We start from the raw sequence: 24773 nt of genomic DNA on the forward strand, positions 1-24773 counted from the left end.
GCACTACTTTAGCTGCATCATACAAATGTTATGTTGTATTTTTATTTTTATTCAGTATGAAATACTACTCAACTTTCTTTAGATTCCAAGTGTTTTAACTCTATTAAGGCTTATTTTAAGATCTAGTATATGAAACAGCTCATTCAGCTCAATATTAAAGAAACAAAAAACCCAATCCAAAAATGGGCAGAAGACCTAAATAGACATTTCTCCAAAGAAGACATACAGATGGTCAAGAAGCACATGAAAAGATGCTCAACATCACTAATTATTAGAGAAATGCAAATCAAAAGTACAATGAGGTATCACCTCACACCAGTTAGAATGGGCATCATCAGAAAATCTACAAACAACAAATGCTGGAGAGGGTGTGGAGAAAAGGGAACCCTCTTGCACTGTTGGTGGGAATCTAAATTGATACAGCCACTGTGGAGAACAATATGGAGGTTCCTTAAAAAACTAAAAATAGAATTACCATACGACCCAGCAATCCCACTACTGGGCATATACCCAGAGAAAACCGTAATTCAAAAAGACACATGCACCCCAATGTTCATTGCAGCACTATTTACAATAGCCAGGTCATGGAAGCAACCTAAATGCCCATCGACAGATGAATGGATAAAGAAGATGTGGTACATATATACAATGGAATATTACTCAGCCATAAAAAGAAACGAAATTGAGTCATTTGTTGAGACGTGGATGGATCTAGAGACTGTCATACAGAGTGAAGTAAGTCAGAAAGAGAAAAACAAATATCATATATTAACGCATGTATGTGGAACCTAGAAAAATGATGAACCGGTTTGCAGGGCAGAAGTTGAGACACAGATGTAGAGAACAAACGTATGGACACCAAGGGGGGAAATCCACGGTGGGGTGGGGATGGTGGTGTGCTGAATTGGGCGATGGGGATTGACATGTATACACTGATGTGTATAAAATTGATGACTGATTAAAAAAAAAAAAGTCTTTAAAATAGTTAAAAAAAAAAAAGATCTAGTATATGGTCTATTTTGCTGAATGGACCATGTTCACTTGAAAAGAATATGTATTCTGCAGTCATTGAATGTGAGAACAGCTAAACATCAAGGAAGTTGTATTAGTCAGTGTTCTCTAGAGAAACAGAACCAACAGCACAGATTGTATATATGGAATTGGGTCAAGTGATCATTGAGGCTGACAAGTCACAATGTCTGCAATTGGCAGGCGAGCTGGAGACCAAGGCGAGCCAATGGTGTTGATGCAGTCCCACTCACAGTCTGAAGGCCAGAGATACAGGAAGAGCTGCTGTTTCAGTTCAAGTCTGAAGGAAGGGAAAAACGGATATCTCAGCTCTCAGGCAGCCAGGAAGGAGGAGCTCCATCTTTGTTCACCCTTTTTCTTCTATTCAGGCCTTTAAAGGTTTGGACGAGGCCCACCCACATTAGGGAGGTCAACCGGCTTTACTCAGCTTACCACTTCAAATGGTATTCTCATCCAGAAACACCTTCACAGACATAGCTACAATAATACTTGACCAAATATCTCAGCACCTCATGGCCCAGTCAAGTTGACACCTGAAATTAACCATCACAGAGGTCACAACCATCACAGGGGTTGACAATCTTGTTCAAATTACCTATGGATTTCCTAATTTTTTTGTTCAATTGTTCTCTTTATTGCTGAGATTATAATTATGGAACTGTTTCTTCTTTTAGTTCTGTCAGTTTTTGCTTCATATATTTTGAAGTTCTGTTATCAGGCACATCCATATTCATGGTTAGGTACATACACATTATTTCTTCCTGAGAAATTGATCCTCTGATCATTATTAAATATCCCTCTTTATCTCTGGTAATACTTTTTGTCTCAAAGTCTATTTTTCTGCTATTATAATAGCCATCCGTAAGATATGCTTATGGTATCTTATGGGTTACTACTTTCTACTGTCCAATCCAGCCTCCTATCCATCTTTCAGGGAATCTTCCTAAGTTCTGGACCATCAGTAGCTAAACTTTTGTTTTCCAATGCACTCTTTATGAATTTTAAAATTCAGTTTTAAAGATGTCTTTTCCGCCAGGTCTAGGGATTTGTGGCATGTAGTATGTGGCTGTAGCATGTGTCCAGTCTGCCATTTTAAATCAAACTTGCTTTTCTTCTTAAATCTTTAAATCAAACTCCTTCTTCTTCTTCTTAAGGAAGCAATGGTGACAACGACCTGGTTTAATCATGTAGTTAGATAAAGAAGGAACACGATCAATTCTAAGTAAGATGGGCTGGGAAAAGAGCACTACAAATTCTCATAGTAAAGGGGAGATAGAGTTTGTTCTGATTATAAAAAGAGTGCTAAGCTTGCCAAATTTATTGGTTTGATTTCTCACAATTTTTGCTTGTCTCATGCAGACTTTGAATTTGTCTTGAATTTCTCCAGTATTTGCCTAGAATTTTTAGATTTATTGGTGGATTCTGCTTTCAAGCTCATATAGTTCTAAAGTTATATTCAAACACTGCCATCTTGTGGGTCATTCCTTGGGTCTCCCAATCCCACCCCTCAAAACTCTCTCATGCAAATATATTCATTCAGAAGAGTTCAGGGATGTCAACTTTTATTAGGTGCTAACAGCTGTACTAAGAGCTCTACATATATCAAATCATTAAACTTCATAAGGCCTTTATGAAGGAAGTACCGTTAATCCCGTGTTAGAGGTGAGGAGGCTGAGGCCTAGATGGGTTATATTAACATGCCTTAGGTCTCACAGCTAGTAAGAATAGGAGTAAACTTTTATATTCAGGCAGTTTGCCTTCAGAACCCTTGCTTTTACTGCACCCACATGTAAAACTAATAAATCTAAAAGCAACACAGTGTGACACAGTAATATGAATAAGCTATAGAACTAGTAGAGAGGACGGGGATAACTGTTAGGAAAGGGCATCAGGGAAGGCGTCACAGATTTGTGAGGAGGTGGCCTTCTCTAAGTGAGAATTGGAAGGATAATCATTACATAGGAAGAACACAGCTGGGACCATAGCCCCTGGAGCTAATAGCATGGAAACACCCTATAGTTGTCTATTTTTCATCTGCTGTGTACCCTGTCTTCTTTTGGGAAACTACTTGTCACTCTGCTTCAACCACAGGACTCTAATGAGGGTTGTCAATCATGATACCCTTGACTCCTCACCTAATCTGAGCCAATATCAGGGTACATCGGGGCACCTGGGAATTCTGTGCTTGAGGCAGAGGGCTCAGTGCTACCTTCCCTAATGGTAACGCCGAGGTGTGTGTCAGAAAGCTGCTTCCAGCCAACTGTTCTCTTGTGGAAGACAGTTTGAAGTAAAAGATAATTAGGCCAAACAATAAGGTTCTAGTCATCTGTAGGCCAGCTGCACTGCTGATCTTCCTGTTTTGATAATCATTCTTGTAGAACCTGAACAGGTCTGGGCTTTGGTCCACTGCAAACATACAAGTTCTGATATTCTTTCTTCTGTCACCAGCTGAAGCAGGGGCAGCACCGGCATTCCTCATCTCTAAACAACTTCAGTGGTAGCACAATACATTTTGATGATGAAGGATAGCACGATTAATTTATTTGGGAAAAAATGGCATTTGGGGAGTGTATTGGAAATGGTGTGGCTTAAACACTTCTGCAGTGCTCTATCTTGGCCTCGTCTCAAACTCCATCCCCGATGCCGGGACTATTCCTCTGCTTCTTCTCCTCTAAATCACTGCAATCTTCTAAAACCGTCCTTAGATTTATTTCTTGCTTTAAGCCTACTTTAGAAATTCCAGTCAGTTATTTTTTCTTAACTTTGATTTTTTAAAATTAATCAAGTAACCAAAGTGCAAATAAAAATGATAAATTCAAAATGATAGAAATTAAGAATCACCCATAACCCACCACACAGAGATAATCATTGTTATTGGTATATTTCTATCTCTTCTTTCTTCTATGTGTAAACACAAACAGAATTATTTTTTAAATGGCTAATTTTGATCTCTTCCTTCACCAAACACATCTACGATGCGTCAAATGAAATTGAATTGCACTTCATTTGTACTATTTCCTAATCATTTCAATATTCTGTCCTGCAAATTACCAGTATCTTTGAAGGCACCTAATTTTCCAGGAAAATGGGGAGCAATTCCACATCCCTTGGCTTGCAATGTTCTTTCTTTCCCACTTCATCTGGTTATCTCCTACTCATTCTTCCCATCTTAGGTCAAGTGTCACTTGTTTGGGAAGTTAGATTAAATTTATCATAGTATTATTTGCAGTTCTTGTAAAAGTTGCAAATTATTTTTTTCTTATAGATTTATTTATTTATCTTTGGCTGCGTTGGGTCTTCGTTGCTACACGCGGGCTTTCTCTAGTTGCGGCAAGCAGGGGCTACTTTTCATTGTGGTGCAGGGGCTTCTCATTGCGGTGGCTTCTCTTGTTGTGGAGCATGGGCTCTAGGTGCGCGGGCTTCAGTAGTTGTGGTACGCGGGCTCAGTAGTTGTGGCTCGCGGGCTCTAGGCGCGCGGGCTTCAGTAGTTGTGGCGCCCGGGCTTAGTTGCTCCGTGGCATTTGGGATCTTCCCAGACCAGTGCTCGAACCCGTGTCCCCTGCATTGGCAGGCGGATTCTTAACCACTGCGCCACCAGGGAAGTCCCGCACATTATTCTTATGTGTGGAATTTTCTGGGTCTATAAGTGTTTTGTTCACTATTGGATCCCTATGGCTTACCACAAGTGCCTGACACTGGCTATTGTTAAAATGAATGGAATAATTGGAATGGAATTGGAATAATTCTGCTGCTAAGGAAATACTTCTTATTTCTAAAAAGTAACATCTACCATTCAGGAAGTGTTACTGTGTGCTAGGCACTCTGCTAAGTGCGATATATCTCTATATAATTACATTTTCACAACCATAAAATGCATTATTGCTCCTATTTCACAAATGAGGAAACTGAGGCTTCAAAAAAGCGAATTAACTTGTCCGGAGACTGATAAAAGATTTGACCTTAGGTCAGTGCATTCATTTACGTTATTGACTTTACTTGCCATTGCTAGCTTCTTTGTGCACGAATATAAAAGTCAGCGTACATAGCTTATTTTCAAAATCACTCAATTTTTACATTACAAATTAGTTTTTGTTACACGTCAAAGAAGGAAGTAGGGCACTTAGAATAAGGGGCAAAGAGACAGAACACTGTACTGGGAGGAGCAGCGGCAGAGCTATTCTCCTTTCCTCTTCACTAACCAGCTGGGTGGCTTTGGGCTTCCGCAGGGCAGGCTCCAGAAAGAGTGAAGCTGAATGGGCCGCCCTTAAGACGACATCTTAGTCCAACTCCGTCGTTCTATAGGTGAAGGAGACTAAGTGGCTTGCATAACTGACCACGTGGCAGAGCTGCACAGACACCTCCTGACTCCTAGTGTTGTTTGTTCTGAGTTACAGTAACCCTCCCTGAACAAACATTTACTGGGCGCCTACTGTTTCAGGCATTCCCAGGCAGGATGTTTCCTTTTTGCTATCCTAGTATCGATTATTGGCTACTTGGTGTCCTAATTTTTTTCACTCGACCATTTTTAAAACGGCCCTTGGAGGCAGACTTAAGGGGTAAAAAGCGTAGTACGAGCCTGGCATCAGGCACTGAGTGGCGTGACCTGGTGAGTGGCTTGGCCCGGGTCGGCGGCTGGCCCCGCACAGTGATCTAAGAAGGCAGTGAAGCCTTCTGACCCAGGGAGTGACCCCGGAAAATCCGGGGGTGGGAGCGGCCGGGGAGAGGCGAGGCTGAGTCTCTTTGAGACGACGCCCTGGGCTTTCCTGTGACCCCACCGGTAGGGCGACGGGAGGAAACTCTCTTAGGTGCAAGATGCCCACGCCTTTGGTTTCTGCTGCGTGGTGACCAAGGCATCCGTCCAGGTCCCCAGAACTCAGTCTCTCCACCAGGGTTTATCCTGGATTCCAAGTCTCGAGTTGCGGGGAGAGGAAGGTTTCTCCTTGGGCTACTGCTGACCCCGGGAGGGACATTTTCATACCCCCCCCGTTGGCCCAGAGTCCTCGGCCGCTGCCTTTCCCCGCCCCCAAGGCCGGAGGGGTCAAGTTCCTTTAGGGTGCCAGGGAAAGACCACAGTTTAGACGCTGCCACGCGAGACCTTCTGGGCAGACACCAGCCAATCCTCCACAGGCATACACGAGCCCCAGCCAATCAGCGCCCGCCTTATTCTTGTGTCCCGCCCGTGTCAGCCCTTCCTTCCTGCCCCAGTTCTAGAAGTCTGTAGACGCGGCGGCTGTTGCTGCAGCCGCTTCCGGAGCTGACCCGGTCCTGGGGACAGGCCTCCACTGGCGCCCTTCGTTTTCTTCTGCTGCCTTCACTGAGGATGAGTCCCTGCGCGACCGTGTGCCCACCCCGCGGAGACCACCGGAGGATTTTCATCTAGCGACTGGTGAGGGAGGGCTCGGTGTGGCCCGACCGTGCGGAACGGGCAGAGGCAACGGCGTCCCTTGAGTCGCGGGGCGACTGGACAGTGTTATCTTTCCGGAGGGTGACCGCGGGCGCCGGTGGCCCGGGTGGGCCGCGGGGAGGGGACTCAGCGGCGTCGAGGCTGCCGGGCTCCGCGAGAGGCGTTGCGGGCCCGGCTGCTTGGCCCGGGTCCCGGCGGCCGCCTCCTCGCCGCCGCCCGGAGCTAATGAATGGTCTGTGCGGGCGCCGCGCTACCTTGCGGTCCTGCCTGCCAAGCCCTCCAGCGACGTTGCGCTGCTAGTTTCTGATAGTTGTCTCGTGTCACTTCCCCTGGAGCCTTGAATTTGAAGCCATTCCTCGAGGCGCCCACGTCTCTTATCCCTTTCGTGGCGTCACAGAAGTTTTAGTTCAGTCTGGGGAGGCTAACGATGAAGTTCAGTGTGAATCGACTGTTAAGTGAAAAGGGACCCGTTCTTTCTTGGGGGGATGGGGGACACAGGATAGAGGCCTTTTGTTCTTGTATCATGTTGCCGATTTCTAAAAAGTTTTAGTTCATCAGGGAAACAAGTAACCCAGGGTATCCGTGACTCTGGATTTCCAACGTAGGTAGTAAAACTTAAAGTGTGTTAGCCGGACGGGATATTTTTCAGGAAGCAGAGATTGATGTAGCACCTTTTTTTTTTTTTTCTCATGCCTGTAAGTAGGGCGTTTGAAAGTCGAGATTTATCAGAAGTACTAAAAGAACGTGACTTCTATGAGTGGTAGTGTTTTTATGCCCATGATGTGCAAATTCACGTCCTTCCATAGCTCCTTGATCTTTTCACTGCCCTTTTTATTTTAAATTCCTTGATTTTTTTTAATAGGTTTTAGAAACTGATATAGGGCAGATAAGGGCAGAAAGAGATGTTTTCTAAAAAGAATTATAGTATAGATATTTGCTGAAAGTACGGATATTTAGTCAAAGCGGTTTACTTCAAGGAATTTAAAAAATGGTTCTTCCATTATTTAAAAATTTTGTAAAAAACTTGTGTCTAGGCAGATGTAGAGAATGGACTTGAGGACAGGGGGAGGGGGAAGGGTAAGCTGGGACGAAGTGAGAGAGTGGCATGGACATGTATATACTACCAAATGTAAAATAGATAGCTAATGGGAAGCAGCCGCATAGCACAGGGAGATCAGCTCAGTGCTTTGTGACCACCTAGAGGGGTGGGATGGGGAGGGTGGGAGGGAGATGCAAGAGGGAGGAGATATGGGGATATATGTATATGTATAGCTGATTCACTTTGTTATACAGCAGAAACTAACACAAAGTTGTAAAGCAATTATACTCCAATAAAGATGTTAAAACAAAAAACAAACAAAAAAACTTGTGTCCAGGGCTTTCAGCATGCTAAATTCTACATTATGCTTTGGAGCCATAAAGTTCAATAGACCATACTGCATAAGGAGCTCAGTGTTACTTGGTTAATTATTATAAATGATGTCAAAGTTAGTTTATTATCTTCTTTTTTTTTTTAATCATCTTTTGGCCATGCCACGTGGCATGCGGTATCTTAGTTCCCCCACCAGGGATCGAACTCACATCCCCTGCCGTGGAAGTGCGGAGTCTTAACCACTGGACTGCCAGGGAAGTCCCTTTATTATTGTTAATAGGGCAGTAATTCCTTTTTTTTTTTTTAATAAATTTTATTTTATTTTTGATTTTATTTTTGGCTGTGTTGGGTCTTAGTTGCTGCATGCGGGCTTTCTCTAGTTGTGGTGAGCTGGGGCTACTCTTCGTTGCGGTGCGCAGGCTTCTCATTGCAGTGGCTTCTCATTGTGGAGCACGGGCTTTAGGCGCACAGGCTTCAGTAGTTGTGGCACGTGGGCTCAGTAGTTGTGGCTCGCGGGCTCTAGAGTGCAGGCTCAGTAGTTGTGGCGCACGGGCTTAGTTGCTCCGTGGCATGTGGGATCTTCCAGGACCAGGGCTCGAAGCTGTGTCCCCTGCATTGGCAGGCAGATTCGTAACCACTGCGCCACCAGGGAAGGCCCAAGGGCAGTAATTCTTTGCCACCTCCAGAGATGTGCTTGCCCCCTAAAATTTGGGGAATTGTTCAATTGTGAAACTGGGTTTTGCACTAGTAAAATATTGACGTTTCTATCCTTTGTACCCAGAGAATAATTGAGAAAACAATAAAATAAAATACAATATTGATAAAGTTAAATTATTAATTTCCTAAAGTAGTAAGTCTTGATGTTTTAAAATTATGTGAACTATTTTCAGGGCTTACAGAAGGAATTTAAAATTTTAAAAATTCTCCAATTATGAGTCACTATAATTTGTAGCTTTGTGACAGTTAATATAGATACAAGTTTATAGGGAAGATATTTTGATTTTAGAGAACTCTTTAAAAATATAAGCCTACTTATTGAATACATATTATATTTTGTGAGAAATATGAGTAAGTATGGCATTCTCTTCCCTGCCTTAAGGAGCTTAGAATCTTTATGTGTAGTCAAGGTCCACACTTACAAGGCATGTTGTTATTATCATTTTGCAGAAGAAGAAATTGAGGATTAGGAAGATTAAGCTACTTGACCAAGGTTTTAGATAATAGAAACCCAATTCTTAGATTATAGGAACCCAATTCTTATTTAATACATACAGGGCAATACAGGCTGGAAAGAGGATTAAATTAGTTCATTTATGTAAAGCACTGTGCTTGTCCATTTGAAAGTTCATAAGATGGTAGATGTAATGTTTGTAAGCCATGGACAAGTTGGCAGCCCTGTAAAGGTTTGGGTAAAAACATTCCAAGCAGAAAGGGCTTTAATATAGTCATTCTATTTTTTGACCAATATATTATATCACGATGTTCCTTTTTCCTTCGTAACATTTCTTGGGTGCTTACATGTGCATGAATTGTCTCATTTATTTTTCAGAACAACTCAGGAGATAAATAGTTTTTATTCCCTTTTTACAAGTGAGAGAATTGAAGCTTAGGCAACTCTTATGTGCCCGGGGTCACTTAGTTAGTGGTTACTAGCTCAGTGTTCTGAATTCACAGTCTGAACTTTGTGTGCTACGTGGTTGCCAAGTCTAGCTGGCATCCTCTTCCTGAGGTCACAAGGCTATTAACACATGAAATACAGATATTGGTTCATTTTGGTCTTGGATATGTGAGAGAATAGCATGATCAGGTTTGTGTTTTAGGAAGATAACTGAACTCTTCACCAAGGTTAAATAGGATTGTGAGCCATTGTTGAGGGCTCAACCTCTACTGGCTGGCACCTTTGTGGTGGACCAGTCTTCAAGGTTAACAGTCGCCTGTGTAGCTAGCTACAGTCTTCCAGCTCAGTTTCTCATCAACACTTCGTATTCATAACATATAAAGCAAAAATTTTCTTCTTTAATTTCTGTTTGTTCCTTTTGTTTCCAGTTTGTTTTATTTTTTTGATTTACAAAGCATTTACCCTTTACTCTTCTTCCTGGCTGCTCTATCTGTAGTCAAGCCAGAAACCTAGGAGTTGACCACATCTTGTCAACTCAAGGTCCTAAATATGTTTCTGAATTGCTCACTTTCTTTATCCCTGAAGAAAGGCACATAAGGCTGTCTGTAATCTAGTTCACCCCTGTGTATATATTAGGCCTTATGCATTTCTGTCTTCTGAATTACTTAGAATTTTCAGAATGGACCAAGGTGATTTTAGTGTTTTCTATTTACTGTTACTTCTGCCTCAAATGCCCACTGGCCCTGAATTTATCAGGCAGACACATACTCATCTTCCTCTCCTTTGGGGAATCTTCCCTTTATCCCTCTTGTTGACTCCCCATTCCTATGAGTCACTTGTTATATCTTTATCATCGGTTTTAATCATGATATATTTTTAGGACTTGATTTAATAAAAATCATTCTCCTCTACTAGACTGTGCCCCAACTGATGGTAGAGACTGCGTAATAGATAATAAATCTTGTTCAGTCAATACAGTTGTTAAATGAGCTATATTTTCACTTAAGTATTATCCATGAGTCTGTACTAGAATATCTAGAATATTTAAGTCCTGTGTATTTTCATTTTCGCAGTACCTTATGACCTGCGGATGCACTGAAGAGGCAGCATTGTGTTGTAGAAATAGCTGGGACTTTACTGTGAAATAGATCTGTGTTTGAATTCTAGCTCCTCTTTTACTGATAGTGTGATTTGGGTGGCTTACTTAACCTCTTCGATGTAAAATATCACATCATGTAAAATATTACATGCTTAATAAGTATTTCCTTTGCTTTCTTTGCCTTCAATAAGCATTTGTTGAAAGCATGAATAAGATTAACACTAGGCATTGGGCCAGGAATTTAGGAAAGATGTGAAGGCAGGAGATGTATTTGAGGATTATGAGCACAGGTTAAAGTTAACATGAAGAGATTGAAATTATGCAGGGTGAGTATGAATTAGAGAGGAAAAGAAGACTGAAGTGGAACACTGAGAGAAGCCTAACATTTGAAGGTCAGGGGAAGGGAAAATGCCCTTGGAAGAAGTGGTAGGAGAGAGATCCCATGCGCAGATGCTTCATTGGTTCCCTATGCTTTCAGTACTCCTTTTTAGATTCCTTACGAGAATGTCGTGGTCATGACTCGAAAGCAGGGAAGTCAAGTAACGTTACCAAAAGTATTTGGCAATTTGGAGGTCATTGGTAACCTTAGTATGTATGGTTTCATAGGAGAAGAATGCATGGAAACTAGTAGCAGAGACGCTGAAGCCCAAACATGAACTTTGGAATAAAAATTTGTTATCTTTTTGTTACCGAAGAAATGATAGTAATAAAAGCTGCTATTTGTTGAATGTACATTTGGTAGCAGGTACCATGATAAGCAGCTTTATTTATCATTACGGTAACCCTTTGAGGTTGGTGGCATTGTCTCCATTTTCAGAAGAAGAAATGAAGGCTTGGAGAGATTATGTAATTTGTAGAGTTACATAATTGGTAACAGCTGGCATTGCTATATTTGAATCCAAATATGTAGGATTCTAAGAAATGCTAGCTCTTAGCTCTTAGTCACTTAGTCCCTTCCTAATTTATGTTCATAGTACTCTGTATGTGCCTCTCTCATTATATATTATAGTATAGTATCCCTTTTGTTTATATTTAATATTCTTTTTTCCCTTTTAAGTGTTTAAATTATGTATAGTAACAAATTAGGGAATTCTTTTCTCTTGTATCTTAATTATTTCATGTAGGGTTTGAGTTATTCACATAAGTAGTTCCTTTCAGGTATTAGGAAGACACTGAAAACAAAGATGGCAAAATTTTAGAGCCTCAAAGGGATGAAATTAACTACATGTGACTATTTTGCCATCTGTCATGTTTTCCAGTTTAAACATTTTAAACTACTTGAGGCTTTGGTACTTTTTTCTTCATGTCAACTAACTACCAAACACTTTGCTTGCCTGTTTATATGTAGTCTAGCAGAAACAGAACTGGAGCTAGAAAGGACTAGGAGTTGTCTGGTTCTGTGCTATCATTTCCAGATGCGGAAATCAGAATAGTTAAGAATTAGTTAGGTTTAGGATTTCTGACTTAGTGTGGTTTGAAATGGAAGTGGAAAATTCAGATTTGGAATGTTTATGTCTGGCGCACACAAATTTTTCCTGTACCTATATGTAAACTCACTTGTGTCGCTCTAAATAGTTTTATAACCGGTTTTCCTCTGTCATTCAGATAAATACAGTAGTCTCTTGGTATCACTGGGGTATCATTGGTTCTAGGACCCCAACGGATACCAGAATCTACAGATGCTCAAGTCCCTTATATAAAATGGCATAGTATTTGTATATAACCTACATATATTCTCCAGTATACTTTAAATCATCTCTAGATTACTTAGAATATCTAAATACAGTGTCAGTGCTATGTAAATATGGTTGAACCTTGGACAACATGGGTTTGAAGAGCATGGGTCCACTTATACTCGGATTTTCATCAGTAAATGTGTACTGCAGTACTACAGGATCTGCCTTTGGTTGAAATTGCAGATGTGGAACCGTGAATACGAGGAACCTACTATAGGGAAAGCCAGCTGTAAGAGGGTCATTGTGTTGTTCAAGGGTCAACTATAGTTGAAAATGCTATGTAAGTAGTTGGCCCGCATGAGGCAAATTCAAGCTTTTCTTTTTGGAACTTTCTGGAATTTTTAAATATTTTCAATTCAAGCTTGGTTCAGTTCACCGTTGTGGAACATGCAGATATGGAGGGCCGACTGTATTTTTAAAATAAATTAAAATGAAAAAAAGTATTTTGCAGAACTTAATTTGATACCTTGGAGAAGAGAATTTATGTAGAATTTCTACTATAAAAGCTTTAAAATCTAGGCATTATAGATGGGTTGACTACTCATTTAAAATCCAGAGCACAAAAATATTGAAAGAAGAAGATAATTAGGAGATGATAAATAAAAAGATGATGGAGAAATGCTTAAAGTAGTCCACTCTAGATATAAAATTTCTAATATATTGGTGGTTAGTTTTCTAACAGGAAGTGAAGAAACTGAAGGCTAGTAGCTTTTCAAGTAGTTGACAATGATATTTCATTTCTCCAGATCTGAATGGGCAAAGCAGACACATTAGCATATTGGAAAAAAGCTAGAGGCTCATGTATGATGGTTGAGTTTTCTAGACTTTCCTGTGACCTCTCTAATCAATATATTAGCATTTATTTATATTTTTAAGATGTTTATTTTAAAATAGGTATGCATACACATGGTAAAGCATTCAAAAGAGGTTACTGGTAGTAAAAAGTAAGTCTGCCTTCCATATCTGTCTCCAACCATTGGTGGTCTTCCCTAGAGCAACCACTATTAACCATTTTCTTGTGTATTCTTCTAAACATCTTTCATGCACATTCAAGCATAAACATATACTTACATGTACATTTTCTCATACGTGGCATTACAGATACATTTAGTTTTAAGAGACATTTTACAATATATCTTGCAGATTATTTCATATTAGAAAATATATAGCTACTTTATTCTTTTTGATACATGAATAATCTTCTGTTGAATGGACATGCCATAACTATCTTTTAACTATTTAGGTTTTTTCCATGCAGTGATGCAATGAATGTTCTTGTACTTATGCCATTTCACACATGGATATAGTTTTACAGGATAAATTCTTAGGAGTAAAACTGACTCAGAAGGAATGTGCATTTTACATTTTAGTAAATATTACTAAATTGCTGTCCATAAAGACTGTGCTGATTTATACTCACCAACAGTGGAGTAGAGTTTCTATTTCTTCACTACCTTGTCAATACATAGTACTCAACCTTTTTTTTTTTTTTTTAAACCTTTTTGATCTTTGTCATTCTGATAGATAAAAATGGTGTCTCATTATAGTTTTAATTTACATTTCTTTTGAATGATGTGAGCCTCTTTCTTTTTAAAAATCCATTTAAATCCACCCCCCCCCCTTTTTTTTGAGAAATGTGGTCATATTGTTTGACTTTTATTCTGTTGGTCTCTTAATGATTTGTAGAGATGATATATTAAGGAAAAATTTTCTCCTTTTTTGTCTTTAAAATTTTTTATGTATGTTTTAAATACTTGTAGTGTTTAAATACATGTAGTCAAGCATACATCTTGGTAAAAGATTACTGCTAATCACAAAGAACAGATATCTCATGTTAATGATTTTAGTGTTTTCCTGTGTATGGGAAGGTGCAAGAATCTGGTCTTTTTACCTACCTAGGATCCTGTAGATCCAAAGCATAGAATGCTTCATCCTGTTTTTCCCATCCTGAATTTCCCTCAGGACGTACTGTCAGTGGGCCTCTGCAGTGCCTTGCAACTTAACCTTTTGTGTTACTGGATGATGAGCTACACTCTTCTTTAATGGCTGAAGCAGATGTACAGTGTGTGTTTGACAGGCCGTAAGACAGGCTGTTCTGGTTAGCGTAAAGTTCAAGCCAAGTCATGTATAAGCCAGAATGATGACTTCCCCGTATCTCAGGATGTGAAAATTTTTTCTATCAGTGGAAAGTTTGTTTGTTTTTAACATGGTTAGTTAAATTTATTGGTATTAGCAACAATAACAGAGCAGATAATGCAAAACTGTGGCTATCTGAAAAACAATATCAAGGTGGCTTTGAAGTGCATTTCTTTTAAAAGTTACCTTTGAAATGGACAGGTGACTACAATTCCAGGGCTTGAAAAGCACTTCAAACACAGGAATAGCACAAAGTAATCTCTCTCTCTTCTCTCCTTTCCTCCCTTCCTCCGCTCCTCCCTCTCTCTCTCTGTCTCTCTCATTTTCTCTCTCTCTCTCCTGTCAAATGACAAAATTAAAACAATTTAGTAACGACTTGGGTGTCCTTTGTTCAAGGGAAAACAACGCATGGATTGGGGGGGTGGGGAGTCAGTGCTCACTGGCAGTGAAGCAATCTTCCAAGGGATTTTGGGCAAGAGAGACTCGCAGCATGTTAGAAGAGGCAGCTCTGAAGCAGGGTGCGCTTGGCTAGGAGGTTGGGGATTTCCTAATAAGGCGTGCAGGTCCTGTTTTCTAGAGTGAGGTGAACTCGCTAAAGCGGAGTTGGAGGATTGATCGGTGTTAGGATTCCTTGACACGTGTGTCCTGTAGGTGCAGACTGACAGGTTTAGATTTGTGAAGTGGGTGAGGCCACTGGGGTGGCCTCCATTTTGGGGTTCCTGATTAAATGCATTAACTTCATCACTGCACATATACATATCTATCTACTCGTGATGCCTGGATTCCGAAATAAAGTTTGAGTGAAGTCAAATAACTTAGACATACCTCAGATGTGAGAGCCCTTGACCCTTCCAGTTACCTGTATGGTAACATTTGTAGAATCCGGGCGAACAGGCTGGAGGGTTGCTGCCAAGTGGATCCACTTCCCTTTCTTCCTCAACTTTCTCGGGTGGAGGTGGATGGAGCCACCTTTCAATCAGGCTTGTGGCCGAGCAGAACTAACCTCCCTTATCAAAACTGGGAGAGGAGGTCGAGCTTTTGTCAGTGAGGCTCCTAACTTTGCCACACATTCCATAGGGAGAAAATATCACAGGGAAGGGGGAGCAACTAACGTCAGATCCTATCAGTGAGAAGCTGGTAGGCTCATTTATTTGCTTGTTTGTTTTTGAACTAGGAATTAGGGGCACTTAAATATGGAAGTAATTGTATTGTAAAATACTTGAGCAAGAGATAGAGTGTGTATTTTTTACTTTATCTTTCTCCTTCTCTTATAGGTCACACTTGCAATTATGGATATTTAAAAGGATCGGACAGTGTGGAGGGGGAGTTCCCCTCCTCCTCCTCCCCCTTGGTGCTTGACTCCAGGAATAATTTATAAACTGTGGGAAGTCTTTTTTTAAATAAAGAACTTGTGTTTGATATAAACTTTATAGGGCTATTTATAATTTTTGGATTTAAGTGCCAAAATAAATTGTACAAATCTATATAGTTTTATACTGTTGCCATGAGGATTTAAATTATAATCCTAAACAGGCCATTTATTCTCTATAAATCTTTCTGAATAGCACCTTTGTGTCCTGGCTTTTTCATTTTTTAAAATTATCTGACTGTTCAGAAGAAGTAAGCTGTATAAAAACAATTAGGATGAATTCTTCCATCCCTGACTGCACATCAAAGTGTCGATCCCTGAAGCATGCTTTGGATGTCCTTTCTGTGGTGACAAAGGGGAGTGAAAACCAGATTAAGGCCTTTCTCTCCAGTCATTGTTACAATGCTGCAACTATCAAGGATGCCTTTGGCAGAAATGCCCTCCACCTTGTTTCCTCCTGTGGAAAGAAAGGAGTGTTAGATTGGCTTATTGAGAAAGGAGTGGATCCATTGGTGAAAGACAAGGAATCAGGATGGACAGCTTTACATAGAAGCGTTTTTTATGGACATATTGATTGTGTTTGGTCTCTGTTGAAGGTAAGTGTCATTTGTTTATTTAAAACTATTTGGTCTGGCATGTGTTTTTCTTAATCTTTTTCATATACTCCACTTACTTTCCAAAAGAGATTTGAGTTCTTATCAATTGTTTGATATCTTTTACTATTATAACTCATCTTTAGAATTCAAGTCTCATATATCCTTTTAATTTAAACCTCTTATGTAAAATTTTAAACATATACCAAAGTTTACAATGTATCATGAACTTTTGGCCAATTTTGTGTTGTGTATGTCTCCACTGACTTTCTCCACCCCATGTTATTTTGAAGTAAATCCCATTTTGTCATTTACTCAGTACTATATATCTTTTAGTATTTTTAAGAAATATAGTTTCCTTTTGTATAACTGTATTATTATCTACTTTAAAAGGGCACTGGTTATTGAAATCACTTAGGGACTATGTTTTGAGTAGTGTGTTTATTTCTTGTTTGGCTAGGATTAAGTTTTTATAGTTCTTTAAAAAAAATAATTAGAATCAGGGCTTCCCTGGTGGCACAGTGGTTAAGATTCCGCCTGCCAATGCAGGGGACACGGGTTCGAGCCCTGGTCCGGGAAGATCCCACATGCTGCGGAGCAACTAGGCCCGTGCGCCACAACTACTGAGCCTGCGCTCTAGAGCCCGCGAGCCACAACTACTGAAGCCTGCAGGCCTAGAGCCCGTGCTCCGCAGCGAGAGAAGCCGCCACAATGAGAAGCCAGCGCACCGCAACGAAGAGTAGCCCCCGCTCGCTGCAACTAGAGAAAGCCCGCGTGCAGCAACGCAGCCAAAAATAAAATAAATTTATTAAAAAAAAATCTACCTCTAAAAAAAATAATTAGAATCAGTTTATTTTAAATTTCCCATCAAGTAGATTAAATCTAGGTTTGTTGTACTGTTTAGCCAAATAATATGAAGTGTTTTGATATATACCCCATGGATGTCATTTCACTAATGAATGCAAATTAAAAACTGTTAGAAGTCATGAGTTTTAAATTGAACAATTAGCTTTTGTATAGGCATTTAGTCATGTTTGTGGAGGACCAGAGAAGAACAAAGCAGTTCCTGTCCTCAAGGCACTTGTGGTCACATTAAGGCATTAGGGAGCTTATCTTCAGTGTCTTTATCTTTGGTGTCTCTTTTTGTTTTAAATTTTATTGATTGATTGATTGATTGATTGATTGGCTGCGTTGGGTGATTGTTTGCCCGCAGGCTTTCTCTAGTTGCAGTGAGTGGGCGCTACTCTTCATTGCGGTGCACGGGCTTCTCATTGCGGTGGCTTCCCTTGTTGTGGATCACGGGCTCTAGGTGTGTGGGCTTCAGTAGTTGTGGCACGTGGGCTCAGTGGTTGTGGCTCACAGGCTCTAGAGCGCAGGCGCAGTAGCTGTGGCGCACCGGCCTAGTTGCTCCGCGGCATGTGGGATCCTCCCGGACCAGGGCTCGAACCCATGTCCCCTGCATTGGCAGGCAGATTCTTAACCACTGTGCCACCAGGGAAGTCCTGGTGTCTGTTTTTGACTTCAGAAAAATTGTTTACATACTGGTCTTTAGGTGGTAACATTTACTGATCAAAATAATTTTCAGTATGTGTTAATAGCAAAATATCCTTTTTTAGAGCTAAACTATCTAGGTTTACTACTTAACTGAGTCCTCTTGGATGACTTACTAAATCTTGAACCTCAGTTTCATCTATAAAAAGAGGATAATAGTGGTACCTTCCTTATTTTTTTTTCCCCCAGGGAGTTTCAGTGAAGAAAAACTTTTCTTAAGTTTATTAATAGTACTGTTAGTTCCTCTTATATCTAAAACCTTTGGGTATCAGTTTAATTTCCTTATTGTAATCTCTTTTATAGGAAAAGCTAAGTTAGTAAGAGTTAAAGCATCTATCAGCTCTACTTCTACCCTTTCCCACCAGTTTCTGCTGGAAAATTGGATGACTGCCAATCCTTTCAAGCTTGAGAGTGTCCTTGGATTTTCTGCTGTCCTAGGGGTTGCCATTCCGGTGTTAGGATTTGGGGCTTCAGTTTGAAATAGGTTCTGGTCTGAATTTTGGACCTTCCCTCCCTTTGGGTTTCATTTCCCTTTAGAAATCATCCTCGCCTCCTTGGCTAGAGAAGCCAGGAAATTGTGCCTTGGGCCGCCTTGCTCTTGGCTTGACTGTCTTATCGTCATCAGCGTCCTTCTGATCTGTGATAGACACTTAACATGGATGCTTCCCACTGATAAAACTATTCCCACAGAAACCTCTTTCATCCATTTAGTGTTCGCATGTTGCTGTAAGCCATCTGCATTTTTTTAGCACAGACTTCTTTCCCCTTTTAACACTCCTTTAATTGGAAGGGCTGCAATGATAGGGGTGTTCATGTCAGTTCCACTTCTGCTGATGGCGCTAGCATTTAAGGTGTTATGGACTAGCAAGAAGAGACTATACAGAAAAACGCATTTTAAATGAATTACATTTGATAAAAGCTTTATAGGTATGAAATTTTAAAATTAAGTGCTAAAATTGTACAATAAATAAACACCCGTGCTATCAGTTCCTGATTGCCAAAGATGGAAAAACCTCAGCAGAAACTTCTTGTCTACCAAAAGCCAGAGTAGCAACAGCATATCTTATGCAGGTTTTCATTACCTTCTTGATTGCGTGACAGGAGGCATGTTTATGTTTGTAGGGTCCTGCTGTGTCTGTTACCTCTATACCATTTTTCTTTAATATTGGTGGTTTACTTATATTACTAACCTGGAAGAACTTGATTTAGTTTTTCCCATTTGTAAATGGAAGAACTCACTGAATCATAAGATTGTGTGGATTAAGTGATATACTGTTTGTAAAGTATTTGGAATACATTTTTTTTTTTTAGTGCCTAATGTGTATTAGGCAGTGATCTAAGAGCTAGGGATATTGTAATGGGAAAAAAAAAGGATAGAATCCTTTTCTTTGCTTGTTTGTTAGTTTGTTTTTTGGTTATACTTAGATACTGTTTAATAAGCTAATGAATTTACCTACTATTTTGGGGATATGTAAAGAGTTGATCTTTTAATAAATGGGGTAGACTAGACTACACACTGATCCTACTACCTTTAGAGTTTAAGGTGAGCATATTAGAAAGTGTCAGAGACCACCATATGTAGGGAGCTCTAAAGGCAAAAAAGTGTTCCTAGTCCTTTATGCAGTTGGGGCTACTTAGGATGATGCAACTGTATGTAGTCTTATTAGGGTCCAGTTGGTATATGTATAAAGTTGAGGACAAATTTATAAAACTGGTAAAGTAAACTCTCCAGGGATCTAAGTTTCTGGGATCCTGTTTGTCAGATTCGTAGCTTGGAACACTCTGCCCTGGAATCTACCCTTCTTACCCTTATGAAGGCCAAGCTCAGGTCTTCCCACATGGATTTATTGTATCTAACTTTGAAAGTAGCAGGCAACATACACTTTTAAATTTGTTAAGATCATAGATCACTTCTGAATTTTGTTTTATTTGTTAGCTCACTAATGAGTACTTTTGTTCATTGACAACCCGTGTGAAATCAAGTGTTATAACCATCTGGAACCATCTTGGTTTTAATTTATTAAAATCCATTGTTACGAGGTAAGAGGAGATTCTCTTTCTTAAGTAACCCCAAAAGAGTATTCCAACATGTTGTGGTTAGAGTTTAAAAACTTCATGGTTCGTCTCAACCTGTAATTGCCCAGGTAAACTGTGTGTGTAGATGGATGGGCAGTGATCACTCACACAAGTTAAAATTATTGTTGAATGCCTTATTAAACTATCAGCAAATATTAAACGTTATTTATGAAAAGGAGTACATTTTGTGTTTAAAAAACTGTATGTAATAATAATAATATGAATTGAACATTGCTCTATTTCTCCCCTCCTCCAGTATATTTTAAAAACAGTAAATATGGTGCTAGGGATAGGGTGTGCTAACTGCCTTAAATAAATGGGACAGAAAATGTTCTGTTTCATGTTTGAATTCTGGAGATATAAAACTACGGATTACTTTAAATTCATTCTTAAAACACACACACACACGTGCATTCTCAGGGTTTTTTTTTTTTTTGATACACTCTAACTATAAGTGGTAAGAGACAGTGCTCTGAAAATTTAAGTAGAATATTTTAAGTGGAAAAATATAAAAATATATATCACACAAGTAGAAATAAAAGAATATAATTGTCTTCATGTCAGTAATAGATGTAATAGAATTCAAGGCAAAAAGGTGGAGCATAGGTGATCACATTATATACAGTAAATCCTAAAAAACAGATATATAAAAAGTAAAAAGTATTGTTTGCCATTGTGTAGAAATCTTTACAGCCCTTAGCTGGATGTGGAGTTTGGCTCTGTAAATACGAAAAAAAAAGCATGTGTGTGTACATACACATGTAGACGCAGACCAAAAGTTAGGGCCTTCTCAGTAACTGACCTGCCTTACTGTGGAAAGCTTTCATATCTAGTTCATTTTGATTTTTTTTTCATTTTGATTTTAAATGTTATTTTATTTGTTCACGTTTTCTGGTTCTTCTTTATTCCCCCAAGAATTGGATATTCGATTTCTCTTAGTTTTCTTTTATGTGAGAAATAAATGTGTATGAGCATAGGAGATAATTGTTATTAAATGTTTATTTTTAATGTATTTATGGGTTTTATCATCTGACTTTTTGATAAATAAATTACTGATTATAGGTAAATGATTAAAAATAAATACATATATATCTGTATATACACACACATATTTTTTCCTTTTTTTTTAGCGTGGTGTTAGTCTGTATATTCAAGATAAAGAAGGCTTGTCAGCTTTGGATCTTCTAATGAAGGATAGACCAGCTCATGTAGTATTCAGAAATACCGGTAAGAAAATTCCACAAATATATTCCATTAAGGTACAGCTTAGAAAATTTTAATGAAATTTTATTGTTATAGAAATACCTGAGAAAATGTGTGCGGATATCTGCAAAGAACTTTTATTCTGGTATATGTTGGTTGATAACTTTGGTTTTCTTTCAGAGCACTTTGGTTTATTTTACATTTTTCAGATTCAGTGTTCATTTCTGTGTATAAGAGTAAAAACACAGCCTAAAAAGGGAAGGCAGCTAGAATTGTAACTACTGTAAAGCCATTGATGTGCATTCAGAAAGTAACAGCATTTGAGGTAGAGGGGGAAAGGAAGTGATTCTTCTACCCACGTGTTCCTTCTTCTCATTGCACTTATCTCTTCAATTTTTTTGCCCTGTGAGCTTTGGTAATGGAAATTGACTGAAAAGGAGAAGAGATTTAAATGGGGGCACTAGCTAATTTGCATTTTAACTAGTGAGCAAGCTAAGTAAGGACATGTTCTTCATTTTTATTTCTATCTTGGACACTGTGTTGCAAGTTACAGTTATAATTCCGTTCAAGAACTTTATAAGCCTTCCAAAATAAAAATGAAGCTTTATATCATAATTAGCTGTGATTAAGTTTTATCCCAGTTTAATGGATATTGGCCCAATCTCTAGTGTGATTTTGCATCTATCAAGAGCAAACTAATTGAAAATGATGTTGCTGTAGAAATAGGAACTAATATCATGTTTGCTTCATTTAGAACCTTTATATACTAACTGTTTTAATAACATTTTACATTTAAATAATTATATGTATTATTTTCATGGAAACTAGGTGCATATGGCAGGTGGTATTTTAATCATTTGGCAGTTAAACTTTAACTGCTAAAGAAACAAGGGTAAAGTGTTAGATTGCTTACATTGGGACAAGCCTGTGCTGAATTGGATTTTCTGATTTCTATTCTTAGAGTTATATAGTAAATTATTAGATTCATAATTTAAAAGAGAGGGTTGGTAGTATCTTTCTAAATATGGTAATTAAATTAGTTTTTGTGAAGAATCATGTTTGAGGTAAACTGATTAGTGGAGTATATCTGTAATTAAACTACACTGATACTTGTTTAAAATGTAAAAGAGTATAAAAACTAATTTTCATTTTAGATCCTACAGATGTCTACACTTGGGGAGATAATACAAATTTCACCCTGGGTCATGGAAGCCAGAATAGCAAACATCATCCCGAGTTGGTGGATCTGTTCTCTAGGAGTGGGGTTTATATCAAGCAGGTATATTGAAATACAATCTGAGTACTTTTAGAGATTAAAAAGAACTTTTGTATTTGATAGCTTATCTTTCATTTGGATTATGTTAACTTTGGTGAAGGTACAGTAACATATTTGAATGAAGAAATTGACCAACAGAACTTTACTAATTCTTTTTAGATTTTGTTAGTCTTAATCATATTTAGACTATGTAAAATATCATAAATAAAACTATGAGATGTTTGTGTAAGGCATGTTAGAAGTTAGAAGGCATTATACAGATATTAATTTTAAAAAGGTAGAGCTTGTGTTGATTTTCTAGCTTTTCTTTCTACTTAATTAATTAGAGTTCTTCAAATTGTTTCTCAAGTGAATTTGTTGTTGATACTCAAATGAAGTTTGTTATTAGTTTTTGGTAAGTGAACCTGAGTTCTTAAATACAAGTAATTGTAAAATTTTAATTGATAATTGTAAAGGTTTGGTCTTTGGCCTTAATATCATTATTCTGGATGATTCCACTTCAGTGGATTTTGCTACTGCTGACCTACTCATCTTTCTCTGTAACTCTCTGTGTGTGTGTGTGTGTGTGTGTGTGTGTGTGTGTGTGTAATTTATATCTCTAGCCTCAGCCTTTCTTCCTCTTGGGTTTCATTTCAGTTGTACTCCAGACATTCTTTCAAAGTTTTTAAATTTAACTGTCTGAAGTGCTAATTTTGCCACTCCTAAACATTCTCTACTTAATTTTTAAAGCTATAAATCTCAATTTCTGAATCCTGAAAATTACACCTCAGAATGTGTCTTTTGAGTTCATCTCTACGTGATTTTTTTTCCCCTGATGTAATCGTTAATGTCATTCCCCTTTTATTCCCCCAAATATTTGGATTATAAATTATATGGCCACCATATTTAGGGTTCTGTAGAACAGTGTTTTTCACACCAAAAGTCATTAGTTAATGTATCACAATTAGCAGTTTTAAAAAAATGAAATACAAGAGTTAAACTCAAGAGAATATTAAAATTTGAGAGGCCAGGAAGAGGAGCCCACATGGGAATGAAGAGTGACTAGAGAAGTAGAGAGTAGAGTGGTGTCCTGAAAGCTAGGATTCTGACTGGCCATCTACATAGACCTTGGGGGAACTTAGGATACTGAAAGGACTTGGGATGGCCCAGAGTCATAAGCTTGGGGTCAGAGTCTCTAGTGAGTGTGAGGAAAGGTGTTAGAGCAGGGCTGGCTGCTCTTACTCACCTAGTTCAGAGCCTTTGGCAGATGTCACTAATCAGTCACAGTGTACTCTTGTTCTCCCTTCTTCCCTCCCTCCCTCCCTTCCTCCCTCGTCTCTCCCCTCTCTATTTTAAACTGAACTTGAACAGGTCCTCAGAATTCACCCGTCAACAGCCACTAATGATTGATCAGAGTTGAGGCACTTAGAAAGATACCTGTTTTCCTTTTCTGACTTAGTACATGATATAGTCAGATTTCATGAGGTGAGATTTTTCAGGAGCAGAGATTTTTACACAAAAGTGAAGGAATAATGGTGGCATTAGGAAACGGGCTGATTGTACCTTCTGATCCTAAGATATATGTGCTGTAGAAGAATTGAGCATATTCCACTTGGTAGGGTTAAGGATGAAACAGTATACCCAAAGAGAAAACTACATTTCAGTTAAGGCAAGGATGTGAGAGTATTTTGTGAAGAAATTAAGGATGTAAGGGATTTTTTTTTTTTTAAACTACGAAAAGGAGGGTTGAAACACAAGCACTATGGATAGGTTTGAGAGGAAGGAAAGCAGTGTAAATTTCAGTAAGAAAAATGGAAGCAAGTTAATGGTAATATTTACTGAGCACCTGTTATATTGAGAGCCCTATTACTGAAAAAGGGCTGATTCTGTAGTATAGTACCAGATGAATTAACTGTCATGGGACAGAGATGATTATTATTAGCATAATATATTCCTGAGAATTAAGATGAAAATCCATGATCAGTTACCTCCGTAAAAAATTCAGAGGTTTTGAAGTTGGAGGTCTTTCACTCTGGTATTGGTTGTTTTGTAGAAGTCAGAGATTATAGAATGGCATTCTAATATTGAATATAGAATTGAACAAAATGTATTACTTCTGGTTTTATGAAATAATTTTTCCCTTACAGATTGTAAATTTGTATTACAAATTTGAATACAATTTTGGGTTTTATTTTTAGACTTTTCAGGTATTTATGGTACAGCTAAATAAGATAGTGATTTTTGCATTATCATAGGCACATGTATTTACAGAACTCGCCAGGTGGTTTAGGGATATGTGTAAACAGCTTGCAATTCAGCTTGTAACTTTTTT

General features: G+C 38.7%; 1 protein-coding gene across 2 annotated transcripts in view; it reads left to right on the forward strand.

The window, feature by feature from the left end:
• The first annotated feature begins 6218 nt into the window (after positions 1 to 6218).
• Positions 6219 to 24773, forward strand: part of IBTK (inhibitor of Bruton tyrosine kinase) — a 102067-nt gene continuing 83512 nt past the window's right edge. For both annotated transcript variants that reach the window (XM_059941744.1, XM_059941745.1), the window contains exons 1-4: positions 6219 to 6415; positions 15669 to 16359; positions 21114 to 21210; positions 22341 to 22465. In XM_059941744.1, coding sequence (XP_059797727.1) covers positions 16039 to 16359; positions 21114 to 21210; positions 22341 to 22465 — 543 coding nt within the window. In that variant the 5' untranslated portion in view covers positions 6219 to 6415; positions 15669 to 16038. The remainder of the gene's footprint in view (positions 6416 to 15668; positions 16360 to 21113; positions 21211 to 22340; positions 22466 to 24773) is intronic.

The sequence above is a fragment of the Balaenoptera ricei genome, chromosome 12 (genome assembly GCF_028023285.1).
Source record: "Balaenoptera ricei isolate mBalRic1 chromosome 12, mBalRic1.hap2, whole genome shotgun sequence".
Lineage (NCBI taxonomy): Eukaryota > Metazoa > Chordata > Mammalia > Artiodactyla > Balaenopteridae > Balaenoptera > Balaenoptera ricei.